The sequence below is a fragment of the Venturia canescens genome, chromosome 2, assembly GCF_019457755.1.
Source record: "Venturia canescens isolate UGA chromosome 2, ASM1945775v1, whole genome shotgun sequence".
Taxonomy (NCBI): Eukaryota; Metazoa; Arthropoda; class Insecta; order Hymenoptera; family Ichneumonidae; genus Venturia; species Venturia canescens.
Window position 1 is genome coordinate 10053596 of NC_057422.1, and position 20349 is coordinate 10073944.

General features: G+C 37.4%; 2 protein-coding genes across 3 annotated transcripts in view; one reads left to right on the forward strand and one right to left on the reverse strand.

The window, feature by feature from the left end:
* Positions 1–326: 326 nt before the first annotated feature.
* On the forward strand, positions 327–2357 carry mRpL16 (mitochondrial ribosomal protein L16). The gene is made up of 5 exons (XM_043413200.1): positions 327–582; positions 995–1063; positions 1139–1296; positions 1619–1750; positions 1975–2357. Exons 1-5 carry the CDS (start codon positions 543–545, stop codon positions 2299–2301), a joined length of 726 nt encoding a protein of 241 aa, XP_043269135.1. The 5' UTR covers positions 327–542; the 3' UTR covers positions 2302–2357.
* Positions 2358–3309: 952 nt separating this feature from the next.
* The window catches only part of dtn (transmembrane protein 132C dtn), a 59730-nt gene continuing 42690 nt past the window's right edge, over positions 3310–20349 (reverse strand). For both annotated transcript variants that reach the window (XM_043413195.1, XM_043413196.1), the window contains exons 5-10: positions 16408–16551; positions 15441–16268; positions 13806–14268; positions 13195–13517; positions 12571–12842; positions 3310–12086 (exon numbers count right to left, since the gene is read on the reverse strand). In XM_043413195.1, coding sequence (XP_043269130.1) covers positions 11492–12086; positions 12571–12842; positions 13195–13517; positions 13806–14268; positions 15441–16268; positions 16408–16551 — 2625 coding nt within the window. In that variant the 3' untranslated portion in view covers positions 3310–11491. The remainder of the gene's footprint in view (positions 12087–12570; positions 12843–13194; positions 13518–13805; positions 14269–15440; positions 16269–16407; positions 16552–20349) is intronic.

Sequence of the window (20349 nt, forward strand, 5' to 3'; positions counted from 1 at the left end):
TTGGCGAATAAAAAAAAAATCTGTGGGAATCGAGTTGGCCAATATTTTTAAAATTTTTTTGAAAAATATATAGCATATTTATTTTAGATTTTTTGTATTCACCGACTATCAAATAGAATACAGTCGCTCCTATTTCGTACTCTGTTTTGTAAATTTTGTTGATATTGAACGACGACAACGGACAACAATTGCTTATAGTCAACAGTCAGTCAGACTTGGGCTACTTTTTACTTTTTTTATATAAAAAATAATCGACCAACCTTACATAAAACTCCTTTTCGATTTCGATTCAACAATTAAAATCCAAAATCAGTCAGCCAAGTTCACCGAGGCCCGCAGGTCGTGTGTGTACAGTTCGTACAGTACGACGACTGCTGGAGTCGTCGTCTCGTCTGCTGCAGATTTAGAGTAGAGCGAGTAGAGCGATTTACCAGGATTTACATCTTACATCTGACATACTCGATTTACAATCAACAAGTTCAGAAGAAACATTATTCTTGTTGAAAGTTTCTTCATTAAGTGTTCCAAAAAAAATAACAATCATGTTTATTCGACATATAAATTTCCGTGCACTTCTGCCCGGTAAGACATATTCGTTAACTTGTATGTTTTTGTAGGTTATGGATCGGAGTGAGAGTCAAATTAGCTATAACATTTTTCGGCCAATATTTGACACATTCCATCTAATATTCGAGCTTTCATTGTTTATTCATTTATAAATTCGTATGTACGTTTTTCCATATACAGCATTGCATGACACCAAATACTGACCTGTTTTTACCTAATTTCATAATGTACTGATAATGAGCCTGTGGTCCACAGCTCTTCCCACACAAATGTTATATTCAAATAAAATAAAAATTAACCCTGTGTCGTGTTTGAGTTCCATTAACGTTTAAAGTCACTTTATGTCCCTTTAATGATTTAATAACTGTAATTTTGCAATTTCAACTACAAGTTGTCAATATGTATACTTCATTGGGATGAATTACAGGACGGATGCCAGTGGTTTTCACACAAGTAGCAGGTTTTAAAGATTTCGAACCACCACCTGTTTATCCAGGTAAAAAAATGGCGTAACAGAAATAAAGAAATAATTTTATAAATCATAAAATGACTTTCTATTAATGATTTTTAGAGATTGAATTTCCGGAACGACCTAAACTGAGAGTTCTTGAAAGAGCACCACAATATCCAGCATCTATGAAGCCATTTAAAATGCAGAAGAGGCTGAGATATATGCGTGGACCTGAACCAACCCATACGTTTTTCGTTCACAAGCAATTTGGTATCATAGTAAGTCCGTTTAATATAAGGCTTATAATTTCAATGTCAGGTTATCGTCATGATTGTTTTACTAATACCAGATTCGGATTTAAATTATTTTTTTTCCTCTTGAAATTTGACATCTTATTTTGCAGCAGATAGTATTTTTAATGGTTTATTAAAATTTACAAACTTATTGAAAATTAAACACAGCAAATTCTAGTAAATAATTGGCTAATAACATGGCATGTAGAAATATTAAAGGGAGAAAAAGATCTAAGAAATTTGGAAGCTCTTGCTATTATAGAGAAATATGATGCAAAACAAACTATGTAAAATTGAATGAATTAAGGCACTCGGAGGTGGAAGGCTCAAATATGGACACTTTGAGATGATTCGTAACACACTTGGAAAAAAAATCGATACAAAAAGAATGTTTGGAATGTGGAGAATTGATGCTCCATGGCAACCTGTTACTTGCAAGGTAATAAATCATTCGTTATTTTGAAAGCATCTGGCGATATAAGTTTTGTTTTCCACATCCAATACCAGCCAACAGATATTTGACTGCTGAATACATTGAAGCTCTAAAAATGTAACTTATGTCACTGTTTATCGGTCCAAATGAGTAGGAACCCCCTTACGGCTCTCAAAAACTGTGCGAGTCAATAAATCGTTTGTAATGTGTACTTTATGCGATTTCCAAAGGGACAAGGACAACGCATGGGTGGTGGAAAAGGAGCTATAGATCATTATGTCACACCAATCAAAGCTGGCCGCGTTATAATCGAGGTTGGCGGTCACTGCCAATATTTCGAAGTAAAGAGATTGCTCGAAGAAATCGCTGCAAAATTACCATTCAAAGCGATGGCCCTCACTCACGAAATGCTCGAAGACATGAAAAACGAAGAGAAGAGGTTGGAGGAAACTAACAAGAATCCTTGGACCATGAAGTATATCATTCAAAATAATATAGGGGGCTGTCACCAGTGGATTTCACCGGTGGACAAGATGTGGTTTGGTAAACATCGGTAATTTCAGTACTTTTACGCAGTTCCAAATTTTTGTATATAATAAACACATCAAAATACCACTGTGTTTATTTATTATCACTTCGTTGTTGAATCTAATTATAGAAATTACGGAACATAAATATATTTTGTTGTCCAAGTCGGTAGTGAAATTCATACACTAACAAAAACCTAACAAAAAATTTTTATTTCATTCGTTATTATTTTACATTTTTGAAATTGAATTTAGATTTTGGGTCTAAAAGAAAAGCTTGTCATCATAGACAAACACTCCATCTAAATTTTAAGCTTTGATAAGAAAACAATTAGTTTCGTTCAGCTCGAACTATACTCACCTTGAGTAATTCGATATTCTAATACGAGTCGAAATACGAAAGGCGAAACAGTAATTTTCGAATTTGAGCAATCATCCATAAAAACAAGAATAAAGGGGTATATCGAGATATTATGAAGAGTATTATTCCCTGCATTCATTCGAGTGAACGGAGCACATGTTGAAAATCTCAACTCACCGAATGAGACACCTGGAAAATGGAATCTAGATTCTTCAGGCTTATCTAAGGTCAGCCACATCGGGCAAAACTGAGGGAATATTGGACGATTTTTAATCTGACAATTTAATAGCGTTGCCTGAGTGGGAAATTATATTTTCCTTTCAAAATATCTAATTCCATGCAAGAGAGAACAAAACTAAGTAAGTTCCGAAATTTTTAGCCTTATTCTAGAGAGACTGATTACTTCAATTTTTTCAGTTCATTACAAATTTTCAAATGGCGTTTATTTTATGGGAATGAAAAATTCCAAATGAAAAAAAATGTTACTTTGTTCAAAGTTTGACTAAGCTGAAGAATCCATATCGAAGAGGACACCGATCGTGATACAAGTTGACAGTGCAAATTGAATTACTCCGTTCGATCGAAATATCTTTCAATTTGGGTAAACACAGAGGATCTGTAAGACAGGAAATGAGCGATTGGTGATTGAATAGTGGTCAAGAAACATAATCGCGTGCTGATATATGGTACAATTACATTTTTTTTCTTTTTTTTTTAAATATCTTTGATGACGGTTTGGTGGTAACAACAGGTAAATACTACATATTGTACATTCAGTAGGCGACAGTCGTATCTTAATACTTATGCAGCGTATTAGAGGAGGATGACGATTTGATAATTTGATGATAATTATGTGGACGAAGGTTGACAATGATTTAGTTGTTTTTTTTTGTGCCAATTGCCCTTATACGAATAATATATAATATTCGTTGATCTCTCATCTGTTATATCTTCATTCAATTTCTTCTCTGATTTCCGTCACAGGTTTGACGTAATGTGCGTTCAATGACGTTGCAACGACGGAATGATTATATAATTCCTTATTTTTTTTTTTTTTTTTTTTTTCAGTTATTTAGCAAGCGGTTTGCTCCGAACGTCTTCACGACATAAGACGCACCGCGTACAATGTTTTATTTGTTTTATTTTTTCAAGCATTCCATATACTAATGGGTTCTACAAATATAATTTTCATTTTGTTTGGGTGTTTTTTTTTCTTTTTTTTCAAACATTTACGTATCTATGTATCAACAGGCCGGCTCCCATTTCCGACTTTTCACCCAAATTTCACATGAATTATTTTCACTTTTTAATATCGTTATAACGCTTCTACTGTTTCCAGAGCTTCCACAATCTTCAAGCTTTTGTTAGAAGAAAATTTCACCTTTCTTGGTCAATTGGTATATGTTGTTGGACTTGCGACAGGAAAGTCTTTCACGCAAAGTGGATTTTTGAATCTGTGCAAGATTTCTTATTACCCGAGTCCAACTCCTGGGTCCAAGTCCAAGGTCATCCCGACAATGGCAGAAGAAACGTTATGACGTGATATTGAATAGCGAAATTACTAAAACGGCTTAAGTACGACGTACATGATTAAATTTAGGAATCTAACAGCACCTTCGAGTCTGAAAGAAAAATTGAAGGCTGTCTTCGAACCTCAGAAACTTGTCTCCACTTTCAGAATTCCCGTGCCGTGGAACGGAAAGGGTTATTAAAACTGAGAAATAACCGTTACAGCACCAGTAAAGGGGCAACTTTAAATTTTAACTTTTACTGAGCATAATACAAATTTTCGTCAGATGAAGATGAAGTCTCCTGTACAACATAGAAAATGTTCTTTCTCGTCCACGAAAATTTACGTTTGCTCACTGGGATAAAAACAAAAAATTCAAAATTGCACCCTGAACAAGCCTGTGAGCTGCAACGACATTATTCCAGTTTCAATTCTCTTCATTCGTCGTCGTATCGTTCTCGTCTCTAAACAGTATACTTTTCGAATCAAAGATCAAAATGGGAGGCCTTTTATACAGATACACGAATGTATATACTGATACAATCGACTGATACGGAGTATAATATAATATTCATCGTAAAACGCAATTTCTCGAGTCCTCATGGCCATATATACGTACACAGGATGTTCACGAATTCACAATAAAAGAGCCAAAATTGATGAGTGAGCTCATTTCCAAGTGAAGTATACATATGTGTGATTGTCTATTGTTGATGGTTCGAAAGTTCAGTAACTTTAGTATAATTTTGCCAAGAAAAAAAAACATCAGGGCGACCACAGATGAAACGTTGTTCGATTTTTCGATGAGACAATACCATGTGAAGGAATAAAACAGTTCGTTAAGATTGTTTATATCAAGAGAACATTAAAGGTTTGGAAAGTTCTAAAACGAAATAAAAATAGAAAAAATTAAAAAAAAAGAATATCCTAGAAATTACCTGAATTACAACTGAATTCGTTCGACCAATGAATTCGTGGATAGCCTTTCATATACGTTGCGATTTCATTTGGAAATTCACTGTGAGGTAAAATTACGAGATTTTGCGGATAATGTGTGAGGGGGCAGGAGGGGGAGGCATGATGAAGTCAAAAGGAGAGAGCAAAAGGTATACAAAATATAGATATATATGTAAGGTATAGCAAATTACACGTCGATTGATTGATAATAAACGTCCCTTTTTATAGAATTATTAACGAGGAAGGCAAGGGGATTGTGACGTTTGTGGTGATTGAAGTAGGAATGAAGAAAAGAGTGGCTATTTCACCAATTGGTTATTTATACACTGGAAAATGTTATATTAGCGAGGTATACATATGCTACAACGAGGTAGAGGAGACAGAGTGCATCCCTAAGCGAAAGTTTAATAACAAACGCGGCAGATGGTTGTAGACTTTTTATTTTATTTATTATTAGTGATATTATTCTGTTATTTCGTAGTGTTTTTTTTTTCTCTTTTCATATACGCTTGAATGATTTTTATCGGTTGCGAAGATTGAGCGAATTGGCGAAAAACTTAGGGATGGGAGAGTTTGATGGAGATAATGGGCCTGATGCTGCGTTCGTTTTTGACTTCTTTATTATTTCAGTATCAAGGACGTTGTCGTGCTTACAGTGGTGGGAGAAAATTGTCGAGAGTCTGAATTGTATTTAAACGAAATGTTTGAATAGTCTCTTTTAATGGAAATATAATTTAGCACGATGGCCTGAGAATTTTTTTTTTTCTTTCATTACAATGATAAATAAGTGAATATGTATAAAAGGCAGTGATTTTGATATACTCGTGCACTTTAAAATTGACTACTGTTCAAGAGCCGAATTATTTTGAGTTGTCGCACGACAAAGTCCTCAAAGTCAGTAACTAGAGAAAAAATAAAAATAAAAATCTGAGATGGATCGACTAAACGACAATAACAGCGAACGAAATATAAAATTGACGTAAATTTAGATGAGTTAATTGTTACTTTGGGAATCCATCAAAAATCTTTGTATTTCAATAAAAACGCGTTATCCAATTTGGTATCTCATAAATACCAGTGACAAGCTATTAATCCCGCAGTCTCAGGCTATGTGTATTAAAGTTTAATCTTATTTTTTAAGTATTCGACTAGAATGTTGATGGCAAGAGATGGTCAAACGTATTGACGATTTGTGTAGGCTGCTATTTCAACAAAAATGAGATTCCCTTCCAAGGGCTTCCTTTTTTCACACAATGTCGACACCATTGAACCAGAAATGGGCATACTTCGAATGAAAAATAAAACAAACGCGATCAAAAGTTTTCTCCGAATTCAAATATCAAACGACAAATGAATAAGTTGCTTCGAAAACGAGTTTTGTTTTTCTGGAGATTGCTTGCGGAAGAAAATTTAAAACATTGACGAATCACACTCGTTATAATTGGTTCTCCAAACAATCGTGAGGATTTGTTTTTCATTCGAATACTCATCATCTCTGTGTACTCGATCCCCTCCGTTTTAACCATTATCGCGCGCTTAATTATCGCTGTATCCTTTATGTGCCATTTCCTTTTTTCTTTTTCTCTTAATTTTTCCTATTTTCACAGGTTCATACCACTACATATGCTCCGCTACGTTAATTTTCCTACAATGGCGCTCTAAACATGTAAATTACGGTTAAGGTACTTATGAAATGTATTCCATACAAGCTCTAGATAGATGCTTACATTCTACATGCTTAGTCTCCTCGTACCGGCTCTCCTCCCTTTTTTATCTCTCTCCCTCGAGGATTAATCGTCGGCATTTGGATCTTAAATAACTCGTCTTTCTTTTTCTTGTATATCGATGAGGGTTTCATGGTTAGTCTTACTTCTTCGTTCGATCATTCACGGAAACCTCGACGCGTATTTGTGACAGCTCTCGTCGTTTTGCGCAATAAGAGATCATTCGGAAATCGCCAATAGTTATGAGGTGATTGAACATTCGGCTACGAAGCGCCATTTGTTGGTTTAGAGGTAAAAGTACGACGCGAAGAGTACTTGCAAACATTTTCGGCACACTGACATTCCTTATTATTCTGTGTTATATTTTATTTTCAAAGTTAAAGATCAACGAGAAATCATTTCGTGTATTTCCATTCGTTCACGTGTAGCATAACCGTCCGTAAAAGTAACGTCTAAACATCAAAAGTGCCATGTTACGTGATAATTTTGCTCCGTTCGAGGCTCGTGAGTAAGTCGATATGAGTTTCCAATCCGCATTTTCAAAAGTCAAAGTAGAATATGCAGACACTTGTAAATTTCCAATGTTCGAAACTAAAAAAAAAAAAAAATATGCTAGTTCCAGAATAAGTTTTTTTTTACGTATTTTACACTGCATTTTTTGGTAATGAATTAAATGGAAACAAAAGCATGCCTTATTCTCGTTTTATAAATGCTGCAGTGTAAAATTCCAGAGTTATCCAGAGTTATATCACTTTGAGGCGACATGAACACAACATTTTCACACAATTACAATTTTGTGTAATACAATTTCTCAGTTTGTTCGTTCGTTTTACCCCTATTTATAGTTTTCATAGCCCAATTATGAATTGCAAGAATTCCTATCGTTTACGATATGAATTCTTGCAAAATTTGTCAAGTCTTATTATTCGATCGAAGCAACATATTTAACGAATATGGTCAATAATAATATGGCGACCACAAACCTCTTTTCTTATTTTCTTTTGCTGTCTTTTATCTCCCATTTCTTCACGCGCTCGCGCTGATAATACATTTACAATAATTAATACGTTATAGGTATACCTTGTACTATTTGCGTAACTATAATATATGTACAAAATCTTACAAAGTAAAATTTACAAACTTGATGACGTTGCAGTCAATCGAATAAATATTTTTACGAAAGTAAACTATAGAGTATTTCTGATAACGCAAGTTCATGTTAAAACGATTGAAAAACTTTCTCCAGTTCCTTCTTATTTATAACCAGAACACTGTTTTTTTTTTTCCATTGATTCGCAAAGTAATTCTCGTTAACGAAAAACTCGCGCTACAGGGAATACCGAGGTTGACACTTTAACCCAGGACTGGTAAAGTTAATTGTGCTGACACGTTTAAACGATTATGTATATATGTATTTATATATATATTTATATATATATGTGTGTGTGGCTATGTGCGTGTGTGTATGTATGCATGTGTGTGTGTATTAGATATCGTAGCATTTTAGCTGACAGTAGAAAATATACGATATTTATTGACATTTATAGTCTTTATATCGACTGATCGTTCGACATTAATATTATAATTGAAACCTCATGTTTTATCTTCTCTAACCCTTAATTATTTTTCTTTTCTATGGCTGATGTGACGGCTTCGTAATCTATTGCGCTATTGTCATAATCGGAGATATGCTTTCATCAGCACAGCTTGCAAGAGCGAGTATCGTGTTGAACACTATAAATTATTACTTTCCAATCATTCAAATATTGTATTTTTAAATGACAGAATAAAAGGGCAGTGAGAGAGGATACGTTTGTTTTGAAGGTTCGAAAAAATAGCTACGAAATTTCATGATTATGTCTTTTACACAGTTTTGACTGCTTGGGAGCTCACTCTGCGACAAGCATAAAGTGCTTTGCTTAAAATTTTACCGTTACATTCTCTCGGCGTAAATAATTTATCACCTTTCTTTTTTTTGCTCGATTAGCAACACATATTCTGGCTGAGCCCTTTTGGACACGCAAATACTCAACGCAATCAGTCGAAGAAGATATGGAGCCGACATTTCATCTCGAATTTTTGAAAAATCGAATTAGTTTGTTCAATTTTTATGAATATACGTATTTATACGCTACCGTTCAAAAGTTTGGAACAGTATATTTCTCTCGATTCTGAAAAGAATTTATCGTTTTCAGGTATTATTATATACATCAGAACAGAAAATTTCTTTCACGTGCGTTGTAGCATCTACACTATGACAGGTGTTGCTGCTAAACGATAGAAAATACAAATTAGACACGTTCACACGAAAAACAAGACAACAAAATTCTTCAATAAATAAATATTCGAACACTTATGTATATTTGTTAAGTTACTTTGTGAAATCTATTCTATTTTTCATTCTTTCAATTACGTTATTCAATTTATTCAAACTATCATTAGGTTCTCGAACCTAATCTTAGTTTTTAACTTAATTAAGAAAATAAATTATTTATTAAAGAGATTCCAAGATTTTACAACTCTATAAATAAATAAAGCGTATTTTAATCGAATATTTAGAATACTTTCTAACTTTTGACCGGTATCGTTCGCAATCCTGGATTCATGGTACCCAGACGCATCATTTTGAGAATCGCTCTCATCACAGATTAATCTATATTTCGATAGCCTTTGGGATAGTTTCTTTTTTGAACCTTTTTCATGGCGTCATTCCGTTACAAACAGAACTCGTGCATGCTAGCATAGTCCCATTGTCGAGTATCTTCCCGAATAGTCAAACCGTATTAACTCGAATTAAAAATTGTTGAACACAGAAGAGAAAATAAATTCCAAAAAAAACCCTTTCTAATCTTTCGAATTCTCTTTCAAAAATTCTAATTCAGCAATAATCTCGATTCCGTAATGCATTAACGGAGCACAAAAATTGGATAAATCTGTTGTTTTCATGATTCAAATATCGAAAAACAAAATAGAAACACCGAGATATCTCAAAAACTATCGAATATATGCTGTCTCTAACTTTTCATTCAAATAGCAATCAGCCCATACCGAGAGGGACACGTCGAGACACCAATGACCCTGTGTGTGTAGTTGTGCGTGCGTGTGTGTGTATGTGGGAACCAACGTGAATTTCGTTTTTTTACACTCAAATGCGGTATCATATCCGTAGGTGTGCCGCTTGCCGCACCGATTTTTCGGCTAATTACCAGTAAAGGGTTAAAGTCGTTAACATTCGCGTCAAGTTAAGTGCTGCTAGGAAGCTGACTAGAATATATATATGTACATACAGGGCATTTCGTGTGCCGGTTCCAAGCAAATATTCCTCAAAATATACGTTGTCCGAAAAATTCTTTCAAATACGAGTCACTGTTTCGTGCGTATCATCGAATAACACAGGTTTTCTGTGGTTGACGGAGTTTCCCAACTTCGGGATTAATTGGGGAATTTTTGAAAAGACAAAACTTTTTTCCTCCAAGACTTTAGGTCGTTTTAAATCAGCTATGAATGAAAAAAATTAAAGAAAACGTAGACAACAGGAACTCGGATATTTCAGCCCCGAAACACTGTAACTTTCAATTCGAACAGATATTTCGGAAAATATTTACGCGGACAGACGAAGAAAAATCCTGTATACATACACACGCGCGCGAGCGCGCACACACATTCACGCGCACACTCATACGTACACACACATTAGACTGATGCAAAATGTTTTTTTACTCGATTTCATTTCATGCAGGCGTTTATTTGCTCACTGACACGAAATTCACATGAAACACAAGTCTTCGTACTCAACTATAAACTCTCTTTGCTCAATTTTCTAAAGTTTCGAATATTTTTTTGTATCTTTTACTTTGAATGAAGTGCGTTTATTTCTCAAATGCCACTCGAACTCGAACCTTTCAATGGAGTACGATTAAAAAGACCAATTTTTTCAAGTTCGCTGTAACAATGAAAAACAAGAAAACTTTTTGTTGAACTCTGCAGCGAAAATGATGATTTATCCGGAATATTTGAGTGATAATTACACAACGATGCCCGTTCATCCTGTATTTTCTGACTTGAGTTTCGTTGATATCCTGAGGCACTGCACGAAATAAAGTTTGAAGAAAAAATAGCATCGTTTGCATCAATCTAATTGACATATATTTACGTAAAGCATTCCACGAATCTTTCGGAGCATACGGGAAATAAGATGTATGTATACTCTTGACCGAATATGCCATTTCCATCTTTGCGATTACCGATTAATCGGAAAGATATATTTCTGTCGGTACAATATATCTCGTGGATTATAAATACTATCCTTCCGCAAACTGTCAAAGACGCGATCGCAGAAGGAAGGAAGGACTTTAGGAAGTTTTCTCGCATTTTTTTCTTTGTTACTCGTTCGTACGGTTGTAAGTTTTTTTTTCTTTTCGTTTTCGAGACTCGACGAATCGCAAACGTATGATCTCCGTGTGTGTACAATGGCGTTTTCTCGACGTCGTTCATCTGTCGAAGGAAAAGTATCCCGGGGAATATTGTAAATTTTTAGTAACGGATGAAGTAGGAAGGGAATGTTTTGGGTTGGAGTACGTTAGGAACAATATTTGATTGCACCGCGGGCCTGGGAATCTTTTCATCAATTCAATCGAATCGCCCACAATCGAACGACGTCGAGATGCTCTAGGCGTTAGATTCCTTCAGATTATCGAAGTATTGCATAATCTGATTGTAATCCATGTCTAGATTGAGATCATCCATTGCGACAGGCTCCTCAGTCTCGTGACTCGACGACGATGATGACGACGATGAGGAGGATGACGAAGATGACGATGAAAACATTGGATTACCGATTATCGTTGCTCTTTTAATCTCCTTCGATTTTCCATCCTTCGTCGCTTTGTCATCCTGCGAATTCTGACCCAGCACGAATTCGCTATCCGTTTCAGTAATACACGGATTTTCGTTTACTTGCGAAGAAATCCCAGCCGTTACTATTTGCTTACTTTTACTAGGATTTTTTGCGTGGTGGTGGTGATGGTGATGGTGTTTAATATGATGACGATGGTTACTAGGATGCCCACCGTTCGATACTCTGTGATGTTTCTTCGGCTTTTCCGGAGGCCTGACCATTACCCCCGTATTTCTGTGCGGTGGTACTGGCGGCTTGTAATCTTCGTTACCGTTGCTCGCCGATGGGATCGTCACTGCGCTTGCAGCGGAGATGCCATGGGGTGGCAAAGGCGGCGGTACATCCGATGTGGATCCCTCCTCATTTCTATAACAAAGCAATGACATCAATATAAATAAATCAACCACGCCGGGTGAGAACCTACATTTGACCTTCGACTTCTGGACCGAGAGCTGAAATGACCCCGTGTTTCAGTGAAAAACTCTTCTTTTCTTTTTTTTAAATTATTTCCGTCTAACGATTTTTATATTGTTGAAGAGTTATCAAAACTGACTTTGTTGGACGTCGTTCTCTTCGTTATCGAAAAGGAATGTATTCTGTATAATTCAATCTCATTTTCGTGAAGGAGAAACATTTTATAACAATGATGACATTCCAGTCGTTTTCAAATCCAGTTTTAACTTTCACATTTGATCAAACAAAATAGAACGAGCATGGCACAAGTGTAGAAAGAAAGGAATTGCGTCGCTCCCGGACAAAAATTGCCACGTAAGCCGATTGCTCATGATTCTGCATTACCAGCAGGAGTGTGAAACGCAATGTGCGAGTGTTTGAACGGTTAAAAATTTACCCGTTTCGCTGAGTTACGTTGGCCGTCACACCTGCATTACTGTGAGATTTACCCGAGATTCCCTTGATCGGCTTAGTGACCAAACCTCGTGTTTCTTTGTTTCTTTTGCAGTAAGTTGTCGTATCGATTGGTACTGCGCTCGCCGACCAACCGATAGGTCTCGTTGCTGTTGGTAATTCTACGTGATTTGGATTGTCGAAGCTCGTGCCGATTTCCGCTAACATCGGATCTACTTCCTCTTCACCAGCCAATGGATTGTTGGTAACTCGAACCTAAGTAATAAAATAAACATCGATAATTCTCTATAGTACGACGTCGATATCACAGTGCCACTTGTTTTCACGATTCGGATTCTAGCTCAAATCACTCGAATATTTTCTATCGATAAGGGCCAAACTCACTCAGCGTACAATTGAGTGTAATTTTATTTTGAAATACTAATTACACATAAAATATTGAAAATATTTCAGAAATCAGATCAGACTCTGGAAAAAAAGTTTAACCGTAGCAATCCGTTGGAAGAAACGATATTCCTGAGAAATTATGAGATCTGTGAAGGGAATTTTTTTTCGGCAAGTTGTTCGGCTCGTTTATATATTTAAATTGTATATAAAAAAAACGCACCTGTTGAGGAGCGCAAGCCGCTCGTTCCAGGGTCGCGCGACCAAGCCAAACCCAATCGTGGGCGTTGGTCGTAGACTCTCGAGGTCTTCGACCCATCGCCAATTGACTTGCAGCCGCTCTGGCTCTTGCTGCACCGAGAACTGGGAGACTCGGCAACGGTGAATCATTCGGTTGAGGCTTAAACTTACTCGCATAAACGACGCATGAAACTACCGAGACAACAATGCCGAAAGAGAAAACGGCTAGGAGGAAATACATTCCGATTTCGAGTGGTGTCATCTCCGAATCTTCATGCTCGTGTCCACCCAAACCACCCATTCCACCTGAGGGATTTTCATTAAATGTGAAAATGAAAAAAACCTGTTTGATAAATATTCCGAGTCGCGGCACTAGCTCTAAACTGACTGTAACAGTGGCGCACTGGAACCAAATATCTTTCGAGAAATGGTTTTTATTTGATGGTCGTTGAATGTTAGAAATGCAGTTTGGATCAATTTTGAGCAGGAGGAAATATTTACTCAATATTTTTCATGAATATCAACACAAAAGTGCTCCAGAAAGCATTGACTTGAAAAAAATATTGTCCGAAAAAATGCTAATGCGACATGTACCAATAATAATATCACGAAGATCCGTCGAAAGTTCGCGTCCCGGTTTCCGGTCCCGATGGTGATGCGACGATCCACCTTGTACAGTGCCACCGCCATCGTTTTGGACAAATTCAGGACGATGAGGAAGGTCGCCCGTGGCAAAGTCAACTTCGACGTTGGCCGACGCGGTGGCAAGTGCGGGTGAAGGTGCGACATTCGATCTCGTCGAGGAACCTTTGAACCTACGAACTCCGCCTGATGGGAGTCGGCAAACATCTGCTAATTGTACGGTCACTCGTAGCAAATCACCGCGGCCTTCACCGACCGCGATAACCCGGGGGTGATGAGCGGCGACCATCGGAGCAAATGCCACGATCTCAGGATCCAGACTCTCGACGACGAGATGGTAATCACTGACAGCGACATCTCTCAAGGGAGTCCGTGTATTATCCGAAAATTCAATGTCAATATCCAAAAGTCCTTCCTGATTGGGACAAAAAATATAATAAAAAGTAATCACTGAACGTTCACGCAGTTCGTGCATCGTAAAAAAAATTACGTGTTAATTGAATTCAAGTACAAAGTGGAAAGTAACGAGAATCAAAGAAATATGATTTGCATAAAATGTAGAACTGATTCGGCTCGACTCTTCGAAATTCCTCGATTCACTAACGAATGTTGGATCAGACGGCTCGTCACGTACGTGTGTAAAAGTAGGTAATCGATCAACGACCCTCCGTTAACCACAGTACTCCATATAACGGAGCCAAAAAAGTTGCGTTCGCGTGTCTCAGTACATATCTCAGGTGAAACTCGACGAACGCACGATTCTTATTTTCCTCGATGTTTTTCACCCTCGCAAAACATACTCGGGGACAAAAAAAATCGTTCCAGTAATTTGTATGCCGCTCAGACCTCGCCTATAATTTTGTGTCAGCTCTCGAAATGTGGATAAGGGTGAATCGTTGATCCCTTTCTACATTTTTTATTAATATACCTGCTGCTCAGCAGGCTGTCAAAAAGTAGGTCTACGTCAATCAAAAAAACTTGAAACGGGCAATCCCTCCCAATTTCTTATTTCTATTCACACGAATCGCTTCTTGCTGTTTCTAAATCCAATTAACTTGGCATTTTCGATCTTTGGGAAGAGCATGATCACAGCCTCGTCGACTCAGGTACGAATTACGTAAATTACCACGTTCACTAACCAATTTCATAAATTCGACTAGCCTTTGCAACAACGGAATCGACTATTACGATTTCGATTGATCTTTCCGACGAAGAGTTAGCCAAAAGGACTCATTTTTCGTAAACATTCCATTTAGTTTTGAAATAGTAATCATACTTTCAGAGCTGCAACGATCAAAGTACTGAGAAGCGAAGCAAATGCTCATTTAGTTTTGTAACAGTCAAAAAAATGTTAAAATTTAGGGCAACCCTTTGAGTGTCCTTTTCCTACAGCGCCCGAGAATTGACGAGGATTCAATATCGAATGGAAAGAAATAAACTGCGGCTTGATAATATATTTAAAAACAAATACAGCAAGTGGGAAGATTTTTTCTCAAATTCACGTGACTAAAGACAGACCGAGCTTGTGCAACAGAAGTATAAACACGAATCATTGCATCTTGACGGATCGAATAGACGGCTGCGTACCTGATACTGGGCCGTGAGTCGCCTGGTAACGAAGGTTCTGGCAACGTATCCATTTTCTATAACGGAGTCGGGGCTGATTGTGAGCTGTAAGCCGGAAACAACTCTGACGGAGAGCCTAGTGATGGCGACGCGATCGTTACTGACTCGAATTTCTTTGGCACCGATGACTCGTCCAGTAATGGGTGAAAGTACTTGGACTTCGGTGCGGCCAGCTCCGCGTCCTTGGACGATTCGATCCTGAAGAAGAGTCGCAATCCGGGGATCGGAGACCCTGAGCAAGCCGACGACAAGATCGGTGACTCGGAGCCAAGTTCGTCGATTGACGAAGTAACTTTCGCGTCCCGAATCGTGACCAGCGGCAAAAAATTTTGCGTGCACCTCGATCGGGCTCTGCTGAAATCGCAGTCTGCAGTTCAACTGAAGAGGACTTCGATCTATCGAATTGACCGCCTCCCAACGATCATCCCCGCGAAATCTTTCGGCGTCAATGTCCTCGTCGTCTTCCTCATCCTCGTTGTTGTTCTCATCGATGCCTTGAGAATCTCGCTTCGTTCGAGAACTCGGCACCGTCGTTGTCCTTCCGCTTTCTTGCGTATCGTTCGTCAAACTACGTTTGTTTTTCTGTAACAAATGTCCTTCCGGTACTCGCCAACCTTTGATCTGGTTCAATTTCGAATCGCCGACCGACACTTCCAACGGAAACTCCGGCATCCAAACCGTGAAACGAGCCAGACCCGTATACGTTCCGTATTTCACGAGAACCGAAGCGTTGCTCGAACCACGAATTTCTGAACCATCCACGTAAACGCTGCTGCACGATGACGAGACCTGCCGAAATAATTACTTTGAAAGCATCATCTGTGACTCTACGTTTCGAAGCACACGCTCATTATCGATTATATTTTTATTAGTGCAAGTCAATGTACCAACGAAAAACATTGCTTTTTATCCGGTCTATTGAACTTACTTTGAGAACACTCTCGTCTTCGGAATGGCACGACGATTGAAGCGTTACGTCTGCTACGGTACCGGCCTGACTGACGATGAAAACCTTCATGGCCTGGGACACTTGACGTCCCGTTAATACGGCGGTATTCATCACCTCCCAATTCTGTAAAGATAAGACGCAGAAAATACAAAATTATTCATGTATCGCAACCTTTGTCATTGTCAACGTTATTCGAAATATTAAGATCGATGATCTTTGAATTTGTATGTTGAAAGATCATGGCGAGTCAAAAATATTCCACGACATTTTCCTGCTTACAGAAATAAATTGAAAGAACCAACGATTTTTCCAAATCTAGTCAAAAAATGTATCGGCGATCCTTCACTTGCGAAACGAACATGCAATTTTTTCGAAATATTTCCAACGACATATAACGAAGCATCGAAATCTAGGTCGAATTCAATATCTCAAAATTGCAAACGACTCTCGACAACGGAGAATTATATTTACAGAAGTTATTTAAAGTGTCTGGTTAAGGAGGTCTCGCAGTCATATTTTAGAAAATCAATATAGGCTCGAAGGGGATTCTGAAGACATGTGCCATGAGTTCGCTCGGAGCAAGACTTCGAAACATGATGGTTTCTGGAATGAATAGCACGTGATCTACGGTCGTATTAAAATGTATATCGATACATAGAAGAAACTCGGTTGCATTTTTTAGGAGGTACAAAGAAGACTCTACGAAACCGTTGCATTCTTGTCTACCTCGAATCAAGTTTTCCAGGGTCTACGGAACTTTGGTTCTCAGATTGTTTGGAAGCCAAGTAACGATCCACTGAATTTTTAAACTTGCAAGAAAGTCATTTGTACTAGAAGCAAGTAACGAAGATACTTTTGCAAGAAGCTCCAATTAGCCCTCATGAATAGAATGCCTCAAGACGAAACGAATCCTTGTAGTTGTGAAAAACTGAAATGGCACTGTTCCAATAAAAATTTGAATAATGTATGGTTTTTAAGTATTCATGTTTTTTTTTGTGATTTCATCAAAAGTTTCTCGTCACTCTTCGCTGAGAAATTACTCGCCGGCACTATTTTTCCTGTCGCAACTTCCCTGCATTTTTTTCTTGTTTTTTTATGAGTTGAACCACTATCTGAGCTGGAAACATCAATATTGAAGTCTCTGATCTCTACAAACAAACTGTTGGCCCAACGCGGTCCTTATTTTTGTACACAACAAAGCCTTCACCGCGGACCAGCCTGAATCCATTTCCATGGTCGCGTAATGCTTTCTACTTTATTCAGGCTTTATATACCCTGACGAGTGTTCTCTCACATTCCTTGTTTGCCACAAATTGTTTATATTAAGATGCGTCAATGGTAAATACTTTCGAATACCCTCGGTGAAGGGTTTTCGCGTCGAACTTTTTTTTTTTTAAACTGACTTTCTATTCCCGAATAAATTCTCTATAAGATGGACATGCTGCTACTCATAAAAAATATTTTCAATTCATTCAAACTTTCTAATGTCATTAAATTTTCTGGCTCTCGTTTCAAATCCCAATATTTTGATCGAAATACCCAATTTTCATGTAAAAAAATATTCAAACGATGGTAATTTCTAATTAATTGGGCAAAGTTCTTGGACGAAGGAAAGTGGAGTGTTGGTACGAGCTTCGAGTGTTGTGCCATAAATTATAATAACGTTTCAATACACAATGACAGAATCATTCCAATCGCTCTCGAAGCTCAAGTCGTAATTCCTTTACAAGTGCGCACTTGAACGACAGTCCATGCTCGAGTACACAAAAAAATCGCTTGGACTGACGAGAAGTGTTTTTTTTTGTTTTTTTAATTTATGCTCCAAAGCAGAGAATTGAAGATAAATGGTGTCCTGGTTGAAATTTTTTCGGTGTGCGAAGAAACTGGAAATATTGTCATGTTTTTTTGATACAGCTCAAGAGATTTCCTATCATTTATCCAGTTATTTTTCAGCGTCATGATCGCGTGGTAAACTCCGATCTCAACAGATTTTGCCGAGGAATAAAAAGGAGCAAGACTCACTTGGAAACGTTTGAAATGAAGGAAGAGTTATCCGGGAAGGGGAAAAAAATAACTTCGCGTCCGAGAGGTGGAGGAAGAGGAAAGAGCGAAAAACATTATTTCATAAAAGAAAATTATTGCGGGAGACGCGCCAGAGACACCAAGTATTTTCATTATAGCAGAAAAAGAAATTAAATTTAACGAACGTTTGAACCGTACGACGATAAATAGGGGAAACAAATATTTGAGAAAGAGAGAAATTATGATCGGGGTTTTATGGCTCCGGAAGCATATACAAAGACAGCGAACTCATTGAGTCGATGAAAAAGATTTTTTTAACGCGATCAACGAACCTGTCTCGTCGTTCATAAATTTTATCCTCTTCCTAGCAACAAGAATCTCATTTACTCTCGTTAATTCAGAATTTATTTATTACTCTTATACATTTCAATTGAATGGTACGTAAGAAAAAAGAATCACAACGGTGAGCTCTCGACATTCTTTTAAATAATTGGAAAATTGATTCAACGGTGCATAAGAATATTTTAATAGACAACGTGGGCTCTTTATGGAATTCCTTATTATTTCCTTTGTGTTAAAGTACCAGAGAAGACTAAACTGTTTCTCTTACGAAAGATTATCTCAATAAGATCCCGTAGGTTTTCCATGGGGCGTCATTATTCAAATTTATTCGTTTTTTTGCAAGGGTCGAACCGAATTGTCAGTGGTTTTTCATCGTTGAAATTAAACAAATCTAACTAAACAATGAAAAACCATTTGAAAAATGGTTTTCGATGTCTGTAGATCTGAAGTTAAAAAATTCACGTCGCGAATCCTCGATTTCCTTACAGCAACAATGGCTTGAGTGTGAAAATGAACGTCGCATGGGATGCGAAAAATCTTGATAAAGTTCCAAGAGACGCGATAAGCTTCCTTTCTTGTCTCCTTGCCACCAGAGATTACCAAGGCTCGCGAGGTTATGTTCTCAACGTTTCCAAGACTTCGTAACGAGTTCTCTCTCGACTAACACGCCCGGATTCTACGGATTTCAAAGGCTGCTCATCCTGAGCAGCCGCGTAAACGAATTAATTAACGAATTAATAATCAACGACTCCCTTCTCACTTTCCCTTGGTTTTTGATATAATTGAGATTCCACATCTCATGAGTCAGACTCCATACATGCCATCAGATAATTAGCTACTGCATTTTGAGAATTTGCAGCATCTTTAGCTTACTCACATACCAACAAATGCATAACTTAGTCATTCAGTAATTTCTGCGTACTTCTTGAATATACTAAACTTTGCGTCAACATGCTAATCACCTTGTCAAATGCAGTAAGAGGCGACAGAAAAAAGATTCTTCAGTTTCTAACTTCTCGAGCCTGGCTTGTCTCGAGTCAAATGGATTAATTATTATTCAAACTATAGTTTGTCTTTTCGTTTCATCACACTACAGAATTTAGTCAACTTTCTGGTTGAATCGTTTTCGTCTTTATGTAATTTCGACATAACAACTGGATTATTGTCGTTCGAGGTTAATTAAGTATGCATTAGAGAACAGCCATTATGGACACTACTTTAAAAAGTTGGAGAAGGTTTTAATTTGAAAACTCTTGAGCGCTCGATACGCGCCAAGGTTTTTCCAGGAATGATGAAATCATGGAAAAAGATATTAGCTTCACTGCACACGCAAACGTCCATCGGTTAAAAGTTTCACATTTTCTAGCTCAGTTAGAACAAGTTACGCTCATTCAATCTCGGAGATTTAAACACAAAAGAGTTTCATGTTTGCTCAGTCTGCAGACTGAAAAAGCCCACGAGAAATTTTTTAAAATTGTACTTTCAAAAATGAAATTTCCCCGAGACTTGCTACCAAAAACTCAAGTTCAACCATTTTAAGGATCCAAGAATTCTTCG

Excerpts from the sequence above, each read along its gene's own strand:
- mRpL16 (XM_043413200.1), top strand. The coding sequence starts at position 543 with ATGTTTATTCGACATATAAATTTCCGTGCACTTCTGCCCG. Across the intron at positions 583-994 it reads TTTCCGTGCACTTCTGCCCG|GACGGATGCCAGTGGTTTTC; the intron begins GTAAGACATATT and ends GATGAATTACAG. Across the intron at positions 1,064-1,138 it reads ACCACCACCTGTTTATCCAG|AGATTGAATTTCCGGAACGA; the intron begins GTAAAAAAATGG and ends AATGATTTTTAG.